At 37.7% G+C, this 13,849-nt stretch overlaps 1 protein-coding gene across 1 annotated transcript in view; it reads right to left on the bottom strand.

Moving 5' to 3' along the window:
* The window catches only part of il1rapl1a (interleukin 1 receptor accessory protein-like 1a), a 24,133-nt gene extending 11,179 nt beyond the window's left edge, over window positions 1-12,954 (bottom strand). Inside the window, exons 1-4 of the mRNA XM_030786429.1 lie at window positions 12,879-12,954; window positions 3,361-3,646; window positions 1,628-1,814; window positions 1,199-1,352 (exon numbers count right to left, since the gene is read on the bottom strand). Coding sequence (XP_030642289.1) covers window positions 1,199-1,352; window positions 1,628-1,814; window positions 3,361-3,646; window positions 12,879-12,954 — 703 coding nt within the window. The remainder of the gene's footprint in view (window positions 1-1,198; window positions 1,353-1,627; window positions 1,815-3,360; window positions 3,647-12,878) is intronic.
* Between the last annotated feature and the right edge of the window lie 895 nt (window positions 12,955-13,849).

Raw genomic sequence — 13,849 nt, 5'->3', positions numbered from 1 at the left:
GCTGTGGTAGCTTTATAGACTTGTCACTCAACTGGGTTGCCATGACTAAGACAGGAGAATAAGATTGGAAAATCGTACATGCAGTGTGGACATACTGAAGCATAGCGAAAGTCGTTTAAATCATAGTCAGAGAGACACTGTATCAGACTAAACATGAGCAAACTGAAGGTTGCCTCTTTGGCTCCTTTGTTTATGTTGTGACACTAGCTTCGTATATATACAATTTGGATCCTCTCTTACACTTGAAAGAGTGCTGTTGTAGAGCTGTGATGACAAGATGGTTGATTTTTGCCTCAAAACAATAAATCACTGAATATGTATTGAAAATGATTTGTTTCCATGTAAATTTATGAACAGTTTTCTTTTCAGCTGGTAAAAGTTCAGGAAAGCTTCAGTAATGTAAAATATCAGTTAAGGTTTGGTAGTGTAAAGTTTCAGTAATGTAAAATATCAGTTAAGGTTTGGTAGTGTAAAGTTTCAGTAATGTAAAATATCAGGTTTGGTAGTGTAAAGTTTCAGTAATGTAAAATATCAGTTAAGGTTTGGTAGTGTAAAGTTTCAGTAATGTAAAATATCAGGTTTGGTAGTGTAAAGTTTCAGTAATGTAAAATATCAGTTAAGGTTTGGTAATGTAAAGTTTCAGTAATGTAAAATATCAGTTAAGGTTTGGTAATGTAAAGTTTCAGTAATGTAAAACTTCAGTGAAGGCTTGGTAATGTAAAGTTTCAGTAATGTAAAACTTCAGTTAAGGTTTGGTAATGTAAAGTCTCAGTAATGTAAAGTTTCAGTAATGTAAAATATCAGTTAAGGTATGGTAATGTAAAGTTTCAGTAATGTAAAACTTCAGTGAAGGCTTGGTAATGTAAAGTTTCAGTAATGTAAAACTTCAGTTAAGGTTTGGTAATGTAAAGTTTCAGTAATGTAAAACTTCAGTGAAGGCTTGGTGGTGTAAAGTTTCAGTAATGTAAAATATCAGTTAAGGTTTGGTAGTGTAAAGTTTCAGTAATGTAAAACTTCAGTGAAGGCTTGGTGGTGTAAAGTTTCAGTAATGTAAAATATCAGGTTTGGTAGTGTAAAGCTTCAGTAATGTAAAACTTCAGTGAAGGCTTGGTGGTGTACAGGTTTAATCATGGTTCACCTCTAAACTCTTACGTAAATGTCATGATGGTCCCTTTGCTGTGTCATCGGCTAGTTGTACCTGTGACACTCAGATGCGTGGTCCGTCGCACAAAGAAGCCTTCGAAAGCCAGCTCACAGGTGTAATTCCCAATGTCCTCCTCTAGCACTGACGGGATACTGAGAGAATCCACAGTTTGGACAATATTCTCCCTCCAGTGTGTTGAGACACACTCCTAGCATATACACACACGCGCGCACGCACACACACACACATGCACACACACACACACACACACACACACACACACACACACACACACACACACACACACGCCCACACACACACAAGAGCAGAATCATAAAAGAATGAAAGAATGAGAAATAAAGGATGCAGAGAAACAGAATACTTTGTTTAAACCCTTCAAACACATTTAGAGACTTGCTAAGTAAACATAGGACACTCTTGACAGTAGAGATAACTTTCTTATACAAAGATACACACATATACCTTGTACCAGAGTATCTGTGGTGTGTGTCCAGGTGGCGTATAATCCTGTATGTTGGGGCAGGTGATGTTTTTACTTTTGCCAAGTTCTGCTTTCTCAGAGTAACGCAGCACTGAGCTGTAACATCCCTCTGTGCCGTTTTCAACCACCAGCAGAGACATAGACACCTTCATGCAGTAAGAGGAGTTCCTGCAACACAGACACACACACACACACACACACAGACACACACACACAAACACCAAGGTACAGGTGACTAACAGCAAGAGCTCTTCTTGCACTCGCAATTTCTTTATTTCTTCCAAAAAAAAAAATCTGCAACAAGATACCTGTCCTTTCACCTCAGTTTTTTTAAAATAGTGCTTTATATAGTACAACGCTCAGTAAACAATACTGCAAAGCAGCTTTGCAGAATCCCAGCCCAAAGATCTCAAGTGAGTTTGCTACAAGCAAGAATAGCAAAAAGAAACACTCCTTAGGAGGCTTTGCAACAGGCACACACACACACACACACACACACTCCTCCTGGAGTACACACCAGTGCAGTAATGAGTAGGTCTAACTTGAAGGTGCTCTATGTGCTCTGTATCCAGGCTGCTGGGTTGACTGAGTCCATTCTTTGACCTCCAACTCTCACAGACTTGCCCCGGTTACAGAAGGCTTTCAGAAATAAACGCACACTCTCGAAAATGCAATGCTACATTACCATTAAAAGTACATCAAAAATCTGACAGCTACACTGTAAAATTCTCTAAATCTCATGTTACATTTGTCAAACTCTCAAAATCCTTCTCACTCTAAAATTATATTACGACAGATTTACTGTTAAATTTTCAAACTCCTTCCACAGAACTTAACAATTAAGCTCACAAATCCTCTCAAATTCTTTCCTTATAACATCATTATCAAACTCTCCCAGTCTTCTCTTGAAAATAGGTCTTTGTACGAATGTCTCGCTTTCTCACTTGCTTTACACAACATGCAGAACCAGTTCCAGAATGTTCCAGGAACAGAATGAACAGCTTATAGGAGAATTCATGAGACAATTATGATGGATGTAAAATGACATATACCTCCTTCAGTCCCTTACCTCCTTCCCTCTCTCTCCCCATCTTTCTCACACACACACACACACACACACACACACACACACATAGATGATAAATTTGACAGGAAAAGAATAAAGAGGAATTATAGACTCTCCTTTTCAACTCTGTCATTTTTTCTCTCTGTCATGCATAGAAACAGTCACAAACTCACACACACACACACACACACACACACAGAGTTATATTTTGTGGGACTATGATATGTCAATCTGTTGAAATGATGATTGAATTTGAGCAAGAGCAGTGAAGTACCTGACCCAGTGGGAGCTTTTGAAAACTGTGTTTAATATGCATAATAGTGCCCAGAAGCATTGTGGGAGAGCGTCAGAGTTTGACTGACAGATGACAGGACCTTTTTTCCTTTCTTCTGGCTGTTCTCACTCCTCAAATCTGTCACACCTCATCACACCATCAACTCAGCCTCTCTCTCTCTCTCTCTCTCTCTCTCTCTCTCTCTCTTTCACACACACACACACACACACACACACACACACACACACACACACACACACTATAACCGTGGGTTCTTCAACTAAATTTTGTGTGGATGCATGTGTAGGTGTGTACTTGCGTGTGTATATATATGTAAATATGCGTATGTGTGCATGTGTGTGTACACTTCTCACCTGAGCACACATGAATAAAGTCCATTGTCCTGTAGTTGAGCCGGTCTGAACCAGATTGCATCCTCCTCCTTGCTCATGCGTGTGCCATCGAACGCAATAGGCTCCTCAAAGTCTCCATGTCCAATGCCTGCACTGCGGTACCACATAAGACTCAGGCCCCCGCTCTGAGCGTGGCTGTAGTTGGCACGGATGTACCCATAAAACAGGGCACACCTCACTCTGACTGGTTCCCCACTTAACACACGGTACTTCAGGTAGTCCACAGACCAGTCTGTACAGCCGTCATCTACACACGCGCACACACACACACACACACACACACAAAGACAGAGGAAAGAGTCAGAGACACACATGAATAAAGTCCATAGAACCAGATACAAGTGATGAAGTTCATTATGTATTTGAGTTGGATATATAAAGCATGGATTACATTTCAGTTTTGACTGAATGGCTAATAAAGCAATCAGTTAATCTAATTAATTTATTGTTTTCAAGACACAACAAAAAACATATTGTCAAAATCCTCAACTCATGTCACCATGTGATATGCACAAATATTAAAATCCTCTCTATGTAAATGCCTCTTATAGCAGCAGGGTTACTGAGATTCTCATAAGCCCTGAAACCAAAATAAATAAAACGTAATTAGAGAAAGGGCCTCACTCAAGTGAAATCACAATAGCTCTTCTATTTTACCTCCTCTTCTTGGTAAATTAACCTAGTCTTTTCTGAAGTACTTAGTTTTATAAGCATAAGCTTTTTCCACAGTTATGCATCAGCTTTTGTGGAGCATGTAATTATATCTTTTGTTTTTATACCCATATGTGGATGTTAATGTGCACCACTGCATTGTGTACATGTGCCACAATTGTTATTGCCCTTACGTGTAGGAGCAAAGAGAGGTTTAGTAAGCTGAGATGGGAAGGTAGGGGGAGCTGATTTAATCAACTGTACTTTACAAAAATGAAGGGGGATGATCTGAAAAGAAATGACCCAAAATACTGTCAGAGTTCAATATGTTCCAGTGTTTAGAAAGAATACCTTGGCTTTATTCTTGAGTATCTACTATTAAAAATAGAATGGAATTTATTTCAAGGAAATGCCTCCTGGAAGAGATCAAAGCTTGATTTTTTTTTTAAATTTCTCCAAAAGCAATGTATATTTGTGATTTTTTTTTTGTATCCTTCATCAATAAATTCCTTTTGTATCTCATCCATGTTCACAGCAGGCGACTTGTAGGGAGATGAGGGGAGATGCCATTCCCTTTGTTAGCAAAGTGACCAAAATGCATCCCCCTTGTTAACCTGCCACCCTCCTATACACTCTACGGAGTCGTGTCAGTGACCATTGGGCCATCCCCCTGTTGGCCATTGGGCCATGCCCGCTGTTAAAAAATAACAAGTCACCTACTGCATGTTCTATCGTTTTTAACCCCCTGAATGGAAAGTAGATGGTAAAAAGCTGTTTGGTGACCTACATGGTAAGCTATTTTCAAAAAACAAATGATGGTAAATCTCAGTTTTCATACGGTTAGTTCTGTCTATTTAACTATTTTATGATTTATTTTGTAATGGGTGACATTTAGAGAATTAAGAACACCCACACCCTCAAAAAAAAAAAAATCGTGTTAGCATCAAATTTCTAAAGACATGAGGGAGAACAATGTTCACACAGGGAAGCCACAGAACTATCATCAGTATATCGTTTCTGAAGGACCATACTATTCAAAAAGTTTTCGTCTCAACTGTTGAAAATGTTGAAAGTGGCCAAAAGCATAAGTTTGTATAATTTGACACTGTTGGTGACCTCATGGCAGTCTCTTTAACTTCTGAATAAAAAATTCTGATGCAAACATAAAATGACTCTGCAAAGTTAAAAGACAGAACTTACAAAGGTACGTACCAGGGTCACTTTTAGACAAAAAAAAAATCGAGAGCTTGAATGCCTCTACTGTATGTCACATTTAAAGACTCTCAGAGTAAAAACTCACCAAAGGAATAACATCAGATTGAAAATGAAGAGATTCAACAAAAGAGATTGAGTTAGAGCCTTTTATGAGGGAATGCAAGAAGTCTAACGAACAAAGAAAATTAGGAAATGTGGAAAACAGATCAGTAAGAGCAGCAGAATCTCTAACAAGCAGACATTTAGAAGGATTCCATGCATTTTTGCAAATTTGTGGTATAATATATGGATATGAATGAATTTGGGGTGTTTATTCACAAAAACTTTTTTTGTCAGTTAACCTGTTTTTAAAAAGTCATTCAAAATTACTAAAAGGCTGATTTAAATGTGTTTGTTGGGTTTGCAGAAAGCCTCCTGTAGTTTTCTTGTTCCTGTAGTTTTCTTTTTTCTTGTATCTGCTGGTTTCAGAACAATAGAAGGATCCTGGATGGAACGAGTCTCCTCTTACCAATCTATATTTTTGTTTACCCACCTCTTTAGAACCTACCTGTCCCCCACTGCCTAACCCTCCCTTTCCTTAAAAAAAAACCAAACTTGTCTTATATCTATGTTTGTCAAAGTATTCCAGGGGCGCAATATGAAGGGCTAAATTGACGCTCAGTCTTATTGCGATCTCTGCTCATGAGGTATTAGAAATCCAACTGATGCACTGATTGTAAGTCGCTTTGGCTAAAAGCGTCTGCCAAATAACAAAATTGTAAATTGTAAATTGTTTATATTTACATTTTTGTTTATTGTTGATATTTTTGTTTATCTAAAAAAAACCTCCATTTTGCTTTGAAAATCTGGATTAATTTTCAACTGCATAGCTGCAGGACAAGCAAAATGACTTCCGCATTTAAATGCAGTTTGAGTATACACAGATTCGTTTAGATCACAGTGTATAAATTAGTTCTGGTTGATCTAGAAGCATTGTGTGCATGGATACATTATCTACCTGATCATGCAGGCCTTGAATAGATGTTCACTCACATCTATTGTGATAAAACTCAGCTCCCTGGGCTTTGGTAAATGTCAGGGTTGTTTGAAAGCACTAAATACTGAGAGAAGCAGTGTAGTCTTTTTGCCCTGGGAAAGTCTTGCCTACTGACCCATTCCTAATTTCACTAAAAGCAAAAATTGTCTCTTTGAATGGTAGAATTCAGATATGGAAATTTAATCTGATCTTTCTCAAAATTGCAGTTATCATATTATTCACATGACTGTTTCACCTTTTAAGGGTTTTTTTGATAGAACAGCCTTTCAGAGAAATGTGTAAGACAAATGCATGTTTCTTTTCTGTTTTGGTTTTCAATCTAACCAACTTTCACAGTGACTAACTACACAACACAAGTATGCATGTGTATGAGTGACTGTGTGTGTGTGTGTGTGTGTGTGTGTGTGTGTGTGTGAGTGTGTGTGTGTGTGTGTGTGTGTGTGCGCTTGTGAAACTGAAATGCTTCTGCAACTGAAATATCTGATTATCCTCATTACAGGAGAGAATGTTCCGAGGATTACTCCTATTATTTCACAAACAACTCCTAAATAAATCTCTTCCCTATACAACACATAACAAACATCAGTTTGACTATTCACTGTCTGATGTGTTCAGTGAATGCAAGACAATAACTCCCCCGAGAGACGACTCTTATGATTTCAGAAACACAGAAACCTTGATTCACGTTTCACACAGTGGCCTCAGGTTGAGATGGCAACTATACCATTCCATCACCTTACACCTCGACATTATAGATGAGCTACACACACACACACACACACACACACACAAATTTGTTTTGATATCCTAGGTGGGACTTCCCATTGACTCCCATTATCCTGTAACTAAAGAATACTGACCTATCCCTAAACCTAACCCTTACCCTAACTTTAACTTTTACCAAAGAAATATTTTGACACTTTTTGTTTTATCAGTAACAACAATATAGCTTAGAAAAATGTTTTTCTTCTAGTGGGGACCAGCATTTGGTTCCCACCAGGCACATTTTGTCAGATTATGCTATCTTACTGGGGACAGAAAGATACCAAAACATGCCTACACACACACACACACACACACACACACACACACACACACACACACACACACATACACACACACACACACACACACACACACACACACACACACACACACACACACTCAACACTGGATATTTTATGCATAGTTGGATCATGCTGCAGCCATTCTTTAGTATAAAAGCATTAAAGAAATATTCTAAGTACATTAAATGGTTGCATTATATCTCCTTTACAAGAAACACTACGTAGTTTGGTATTCTTATTTAAAAGTCTCTGTTTATTTGAAAAACATGTCTGAAAAATACATTTCGAAAAATGTCAGGTGATAAATTGTATTGTATATTGTATTTATATTTGTATTTGAATTTGTATTTGTGTTGTATCACATCAAGCAAACCAGTCAAAGGCAAAAAATAGTATCACAAATAAGACACAGCAAAAACTTCTGCATTTCCACTGCAAATATATTTCAGAAATTACAAGGTTGGTCCCAACTTTCCATGTAAAAAGGTATGACTACTAGAAAATAATTCTAAATTCAAAAACTATTCTTTTAAAAAGTATATTTATTTTTTAGTGATAAATGTCACAAGAGTCTATCAAATAAAGAATTTAAAGTGGAATTTATTATGTCACATATATTTTAGACATGAGGGATTAAGGCTGATGCAATATCATTTGCATGAAATAATGAAAAATGTCAGTATTTGATAATAATATCTAGCACCAGACAGTAAAATAAATCTTGTTCAAAGATTAATTAATGTTACTTTTTTTACACTAAAAACATATTGGCTGTAAACTCAGTATAAATGCACAAAATGCATTGTGCTAGACTTAAAGATGAATTGAAATCCATTCTGCTGAGTGTTTTTTCCATTTTAAAACTTATTCAGTGTCAGTGTATTTATGGGTGGGGAAACAGTCATCATATTTCATCCACATGCCTGTTTTATTCCTTTAAACTTGTTCAGTTGGGCTTTTTCTATACAGCCCCCTCCTCCCCAAAAATGTCTTTTGTTCTCTCTCTCATTTTCATTTGTTTGTAATTAAAAGCTTAGTTGGCTTAGTTGGCAAAAAAGTAAATGTATCCCTATTGTTCCTCTCTCTCTCCCTCTCTCTCTCTCTCTCACACACACACTCAAATTAGATTGATCACAGTGTTAACTATTCAAAACAGACACATACCATCAATTATTAGAGTATATATTTTCAGAGGAAGGTGCTTTACAAAGATAAAGCAGTCAACACAACTGATTGGAAAATGGAGAAGTGTGTGTGTGTGTGTGTGTGTGTGTGTGTGTGCGTGCGTGTGTGTGAGAGGGAGAGTGAGCGAGAGTGAGAGAGAGAGAGAGAGAGAGAGAATAGATTTGATATCCAGTGTATGTTAAAACACTGATATAACGTAGCTTTGTCTGACCTATATGTCAAAATTTGTAATGTTAAAATTCCCACTGATTATTTAAATTCAGGCTGATTCACCTTAGATTGCCCCTCTATCCTCTCTCTCTCTCTCTCACACACACACACACACACACACACACACACACACACACACACACACACTCAGAGAGAGAGAGAGAGAAAGAGAGAGCGAGCAAGGGACTCAGCTTTGCTTAAGAGAATGTCTTAGAGAGGATGTCTCTGTTTATTTACTCTCACAAAGAAAAGGGATAAATTGTTCTGTAATGCAAACAAGTTAAAGAACAAACACCCCTCGGATTATCGTCACATAAAAACAACACACATAACCAAATTGGAAAGACTTCAGTCTTATATACACAGCAGGTTTATTTGCACACTGAGTCATTCTACCGCAGATTATAGATTAGGGGGACTATGGAGGGACTTCTGATCCACCAGTGAAAAAGAGGAAAGAAGTGTGTGTGTTCTTTCCTCTGTTCTGTAAGACAGTGTGTTTCCCCCTCAGCTTTCTTATCATCTTCTTTTGTGTTAGAACGGGGTGATGTCTAAATGTTTTAGAAGATTACATAAAAACACTGTCCAACCCCTCAGATACCTGACCTCCTTACTGTTCACTTCACTGTGACAGGGAAAGAGAGAGAGAGAGAGAGAGAGAGAGAGAGAGAGAGAGAGAGAGAGAGAGAATGACCTGGAAATTTTTTTTGTGCTGGAATTGAGGGGTGTTCACAGTAGTTACTGTTTATATTCTGCAGCTATGTTATTGATAGTATTATACAGTAATAAAGTTGATATTGTTCTGCAGTAGTATATAGTAGTTTAGCAGTTCCAATTTAGTTGTATTCACTGAACACTTGCATTTAGTGTCTGAAGACTTCCTGCAGTCTTTTCAGATGAACTCTCCTCATGTGGTAGAAAAAAAAAGATAAGGCCCCCTGTGAATGACATTCTTCTTTCCACAGCTTGGTCTAGGATGGGCTTCATTAAATATGAAAGTCATTTGGAAAGTTATTACAGCACCGGATATAGACATTTCTCACTTTGGTCAAGGGAGCCGCAGACAGCTATGCGGTCACGGAGCTGTTTAACAAGGACCACACTTATTCAGGAGCCTCTGTATGTGAATAAGTGTGTGTGTGTGTGTGTGTGTGCGCGTGTGTGCGTGTATGCGGGCGTGTCCAACATTAACCTGAGTGCACCACACTAATGTAATCACACTGAGGTATCACACATTGACTCCCACAAGTAACACACACAAACAGCTGAAGGGCATGTTCTGTTTTTCTCTTGTTCCCTTCCCTCTTTGTCTAAAGAACAGAGCAGGGAATGGAACAGTACCACTTTATGAGTCTGGAAGGATGGATAAGAATTACATCAGACTACAGTAACACACTCAGACACACACACACACACACACACACACACACACACGCACACGTGTTTGTATTTATATTCTAATGGAGACATTGACTCCCATTATCCTGTAACTAAACAATACTAACCTATCCCTAACCCTAACCTTAACCTTAACCAAAGAAATGTTTTGACACTTTTTGTTTTTATCAATAACAGCAATGTAGTTTAGAAAAATGTTGTTCTCCTAGTGGGGACCAGCATTTTGGTCCCCAGAAGGCACTTTTGTCAGATTATGCTATCTTACTGGGGACTTTCAGGCCCCAGAAAGATACCAATACATGGTACACACACACACACACACACTCAAACAGTTTTAATGTCACACAATTCCAATGAGTTCACTCTCCAAGCTCCAGAAAGTTTTTTCTTTAATGAGGCAGTAAAAAATGGCAACAACGGCCTCTCCCCTCCCAAACAAAACACAATAAACCACACAAATAGCTCATATGAACACCCCTATTTATGGCCAAAACACCCCCATAAGAACCAAAGACACTTTTAAAATGCAATTTGAGTTATAAGTCAATGTGTGACACTGAAGAACAGAATGATTGAGCAATGTAAAGACAGATAACTTGTCATTCTCATTCACACACAACAAACAAGTGCAAACATCAATCAATTCCTGTTTAGTTCCCTCAGAATATTAAATGAAACACAAGCAGTGCCCACAGGGGGTGTGTTTCAATGCCTCCTTAGGCACATAATGGTTTGTTAACTTCCTGTATTTTCAAGTTTTGTTTTTACAAGCTCCCCCTCATTGTGATTACCACTAGACGAAGGATTCGTTAAATGTAGTGAGCTTTCTAAGCTTTCCTCATTTCGTTTCATCACGATGTCTATGCGCGGTACTACTTTTTCAGCTCAGTGTCTTTTGATTGTTTATCCAGCAGTTTGTAAAAAAACCCCCAAAAAAACAGTTCTTTACCACACAGATCTCAGAGCGTGTTCTGAGTTTTTTTTATTATTGTTATTATTTAATCACGTGGCATGTCTCTCATCCTTTTCCACATGTCTCACTAGTTCTACCTCCTCAAACACTGGATATAAAGAGTGAGGAATACCACCGGCCAAAAAGGCACCAGCATCAGCTAACCACAAGATTCCTTATCTGTCCACACTGGAAAGAGTGATCATTCCTAAGTGTGTTTGTAAAATGTCATAAACATGTATGTTTGTATGTAGGTTTGTATCTATCTTTCTATCTATCTATCCATCTATCTGTCTGCCTGTCTGTCTGTCTGTCTGTCTGTCTGTCTCTGTCCGTCCGTCCGTCCGTCCGTCTATCTATCTATCTATCTATCTATCTATCTATCTATCTATCTATCTATCTATCTATCTATCTATCTACCTATCTATCTGCCTATCTATCTATCTATCTATCTATCTATCTATCTATCTATCTATCTATCTATCTATCTATCTATCTATATGTATTCTTCATAGAAAGTTAGAACACTCCTCCTATGATGTGACCAATTAGCCATCGCTTAGAATAATAAATAACTTTCACCTTTTCACCACAATGCTTCAGAGCTCCAACCAATCTTTTGAGTCACTCTGATGTTAAATACGCTTTTTGAAAACCTTATTTGTGCATGCTATGAATAGAATTTAAAATAGCCCATATTTAATACCTAAATTTGAAAATCTAAAAGGGCTTTTTTTAGTTTGGGAGAGCACAGAGAAGCTGTGAGTGAAACTGGGATGTACATTTAGAGATCAATATCTGTCAGATCTCGTTACAGATATATCACGCACACCAGAGTGGCAGATTAATCTGATGTCGGAGCAAAAACAATGAGACCTAAGAATAGGTTTTAAAATAGGCCACCTTCACTTCAGCCCAAATTTACATTTATCCAGGGAAGACTGATAGAGAGCATTGTTTGTTTTTGTAGTGATGAACTGCAGCAGGACTTGATGACCTGGGTAAATTTCTCAAGTCAGCCTCAGGATTTGAACCAACAACCTTTCAGTCCCCAGTCACTATCACGTCAGCTTTTTGCCATTCTTATACACTGTTTTCCCACAGTCTAAAACATAAAAATAATTGAGTATTGTGTAAAAATCACATAGTATTTAATACTGTTACAGCGCCACTGATAAGAAACATTTTAATTGCTATCCCTCCATGTTTGTTTTTTCTTTCTTTTTTCTTTTTCATTTTCTTTTTTTTTAATATTCTGTTGTTCCTGTTGTGTATCATCAAATTGTCAGGCATGTCAGCCTGTTCTATCAAAGGCTACTCTATGCAAGAACTCACTGATACAGAATTTAGAATATATCTCTGACTGCAGTGAAACACTAACAACTTTCACAGCCAACCAAAATAAGGTTTTTGACAGACATACATATAATTAAAAAATGAGCAGTGGTGGGTCTCTTTCAGGTTGGAACATTAGTCACATCTAACCCAGTTTTAGGTGAAAAAAGTTCAAGTGATTTTTTAGTTAAACTCAAAAACTTTTTATCATTATAGTTAAGACTGCAGCAGACAAAGGGAAATCTATCCTATCCAGGCAGGGACGCTAAGAGACAGATTTTTTAAAAAAGGTAAAAAATTAAACATAATTACAAATTTAAAAAAAAGTACCTTATACAAATTTGTTGTGACACAGGCAATATTTTATACAAATTCAGGCTGAGAAAAGGTATAGTGCAAAGAGTGAGAAAAGGAGAAACAGAAAGCTTACCAAAGCCTCTCTTAGACACCATCTTAGAGCTGCTACACACAGAGACACTACAGAGCAAGAGAAACACAACTCGCATCTTCACCTCCAACCTAAAGAAAGAAAGAATGAGAGACAGACTCAGATACTAACTAACTTGTCAATCATTTAGACACATTTGGGACTGCACCTACAATTGTCAAGTACAAGCATCAGAGAAAACAGTTAATATCTGCATCCAAACTACTTTTTGTTTGCAGTGTGAGTGTGAGTAATAAAATTTCACTTCAGTTGTTTTCCATCCATGAATGCCTCTCGTGAATGGATTCTATGTAAATGTTACAATTTTTAAAAAGTGCTGTATTTAGCACCCTTCGAATTCATGAGAACGGGCAGTTTACTGGTCTGTAATTTATGGGGGAGAAGCACATATACTCATTAAAAGAGAGACAAGACCACATATGACCATTCCAGTGCAGCACTGGTAAGATATATGTGTTACTATGACAACAGAGATCAGATTAATGGATCACAATTTCTCCATTTCTCAAGAGTGCAGCCTGCCCTAGATCTTACACACATGCACACGCACACACACACACACACACACACACACACACACACATGCACACGCACACACACACGTTTCTCTTCATATCCTACTAGGGGCATCTCATTGACTTCCATTTTACTGAAGCTAAAAAATAGCTGAACTTAACTAACCCTTAGCCTCCCTCTAAACACATGCAAATAAATATTTTGACATGTTCTGTTGTAACAATTAGCAAATTATTGTTTAAAAATTGTTGTACAAAGGCCCAGCGAATGTGACACTTGGTCCAGAAAATAACATAATAATCTAAACCACACACACATCTACAGACATGCGCAAACAACATGTGTGCGCTGTCTTAGCTGGAGATCTCCCTAGAGGGCTTATCATCACTCACCCACACGAAGTCAGTGGGGTAAGAGAGGGAGAGAGAGAGAAAGAG

The sequence above is a fragment of the Chanos chanos genome, chromosome 10 (assembly GCF_902362185.1).
Source record: "Chanos chanos chromosome 10, fChaCha1.1, whole genome shotgun sequence".
Lineage (NCBI taxonomy): Eukaryota > Metazoa > Chordata > Actinopteri > Gonorynchiformes > Chanidae > Chanos > Chanos chanos.
The sequence above is the reverse complement of the archived record's forward strand: the minus strand, read 5'-3'. Positions and strand labels throughout refer to the sequence as shown.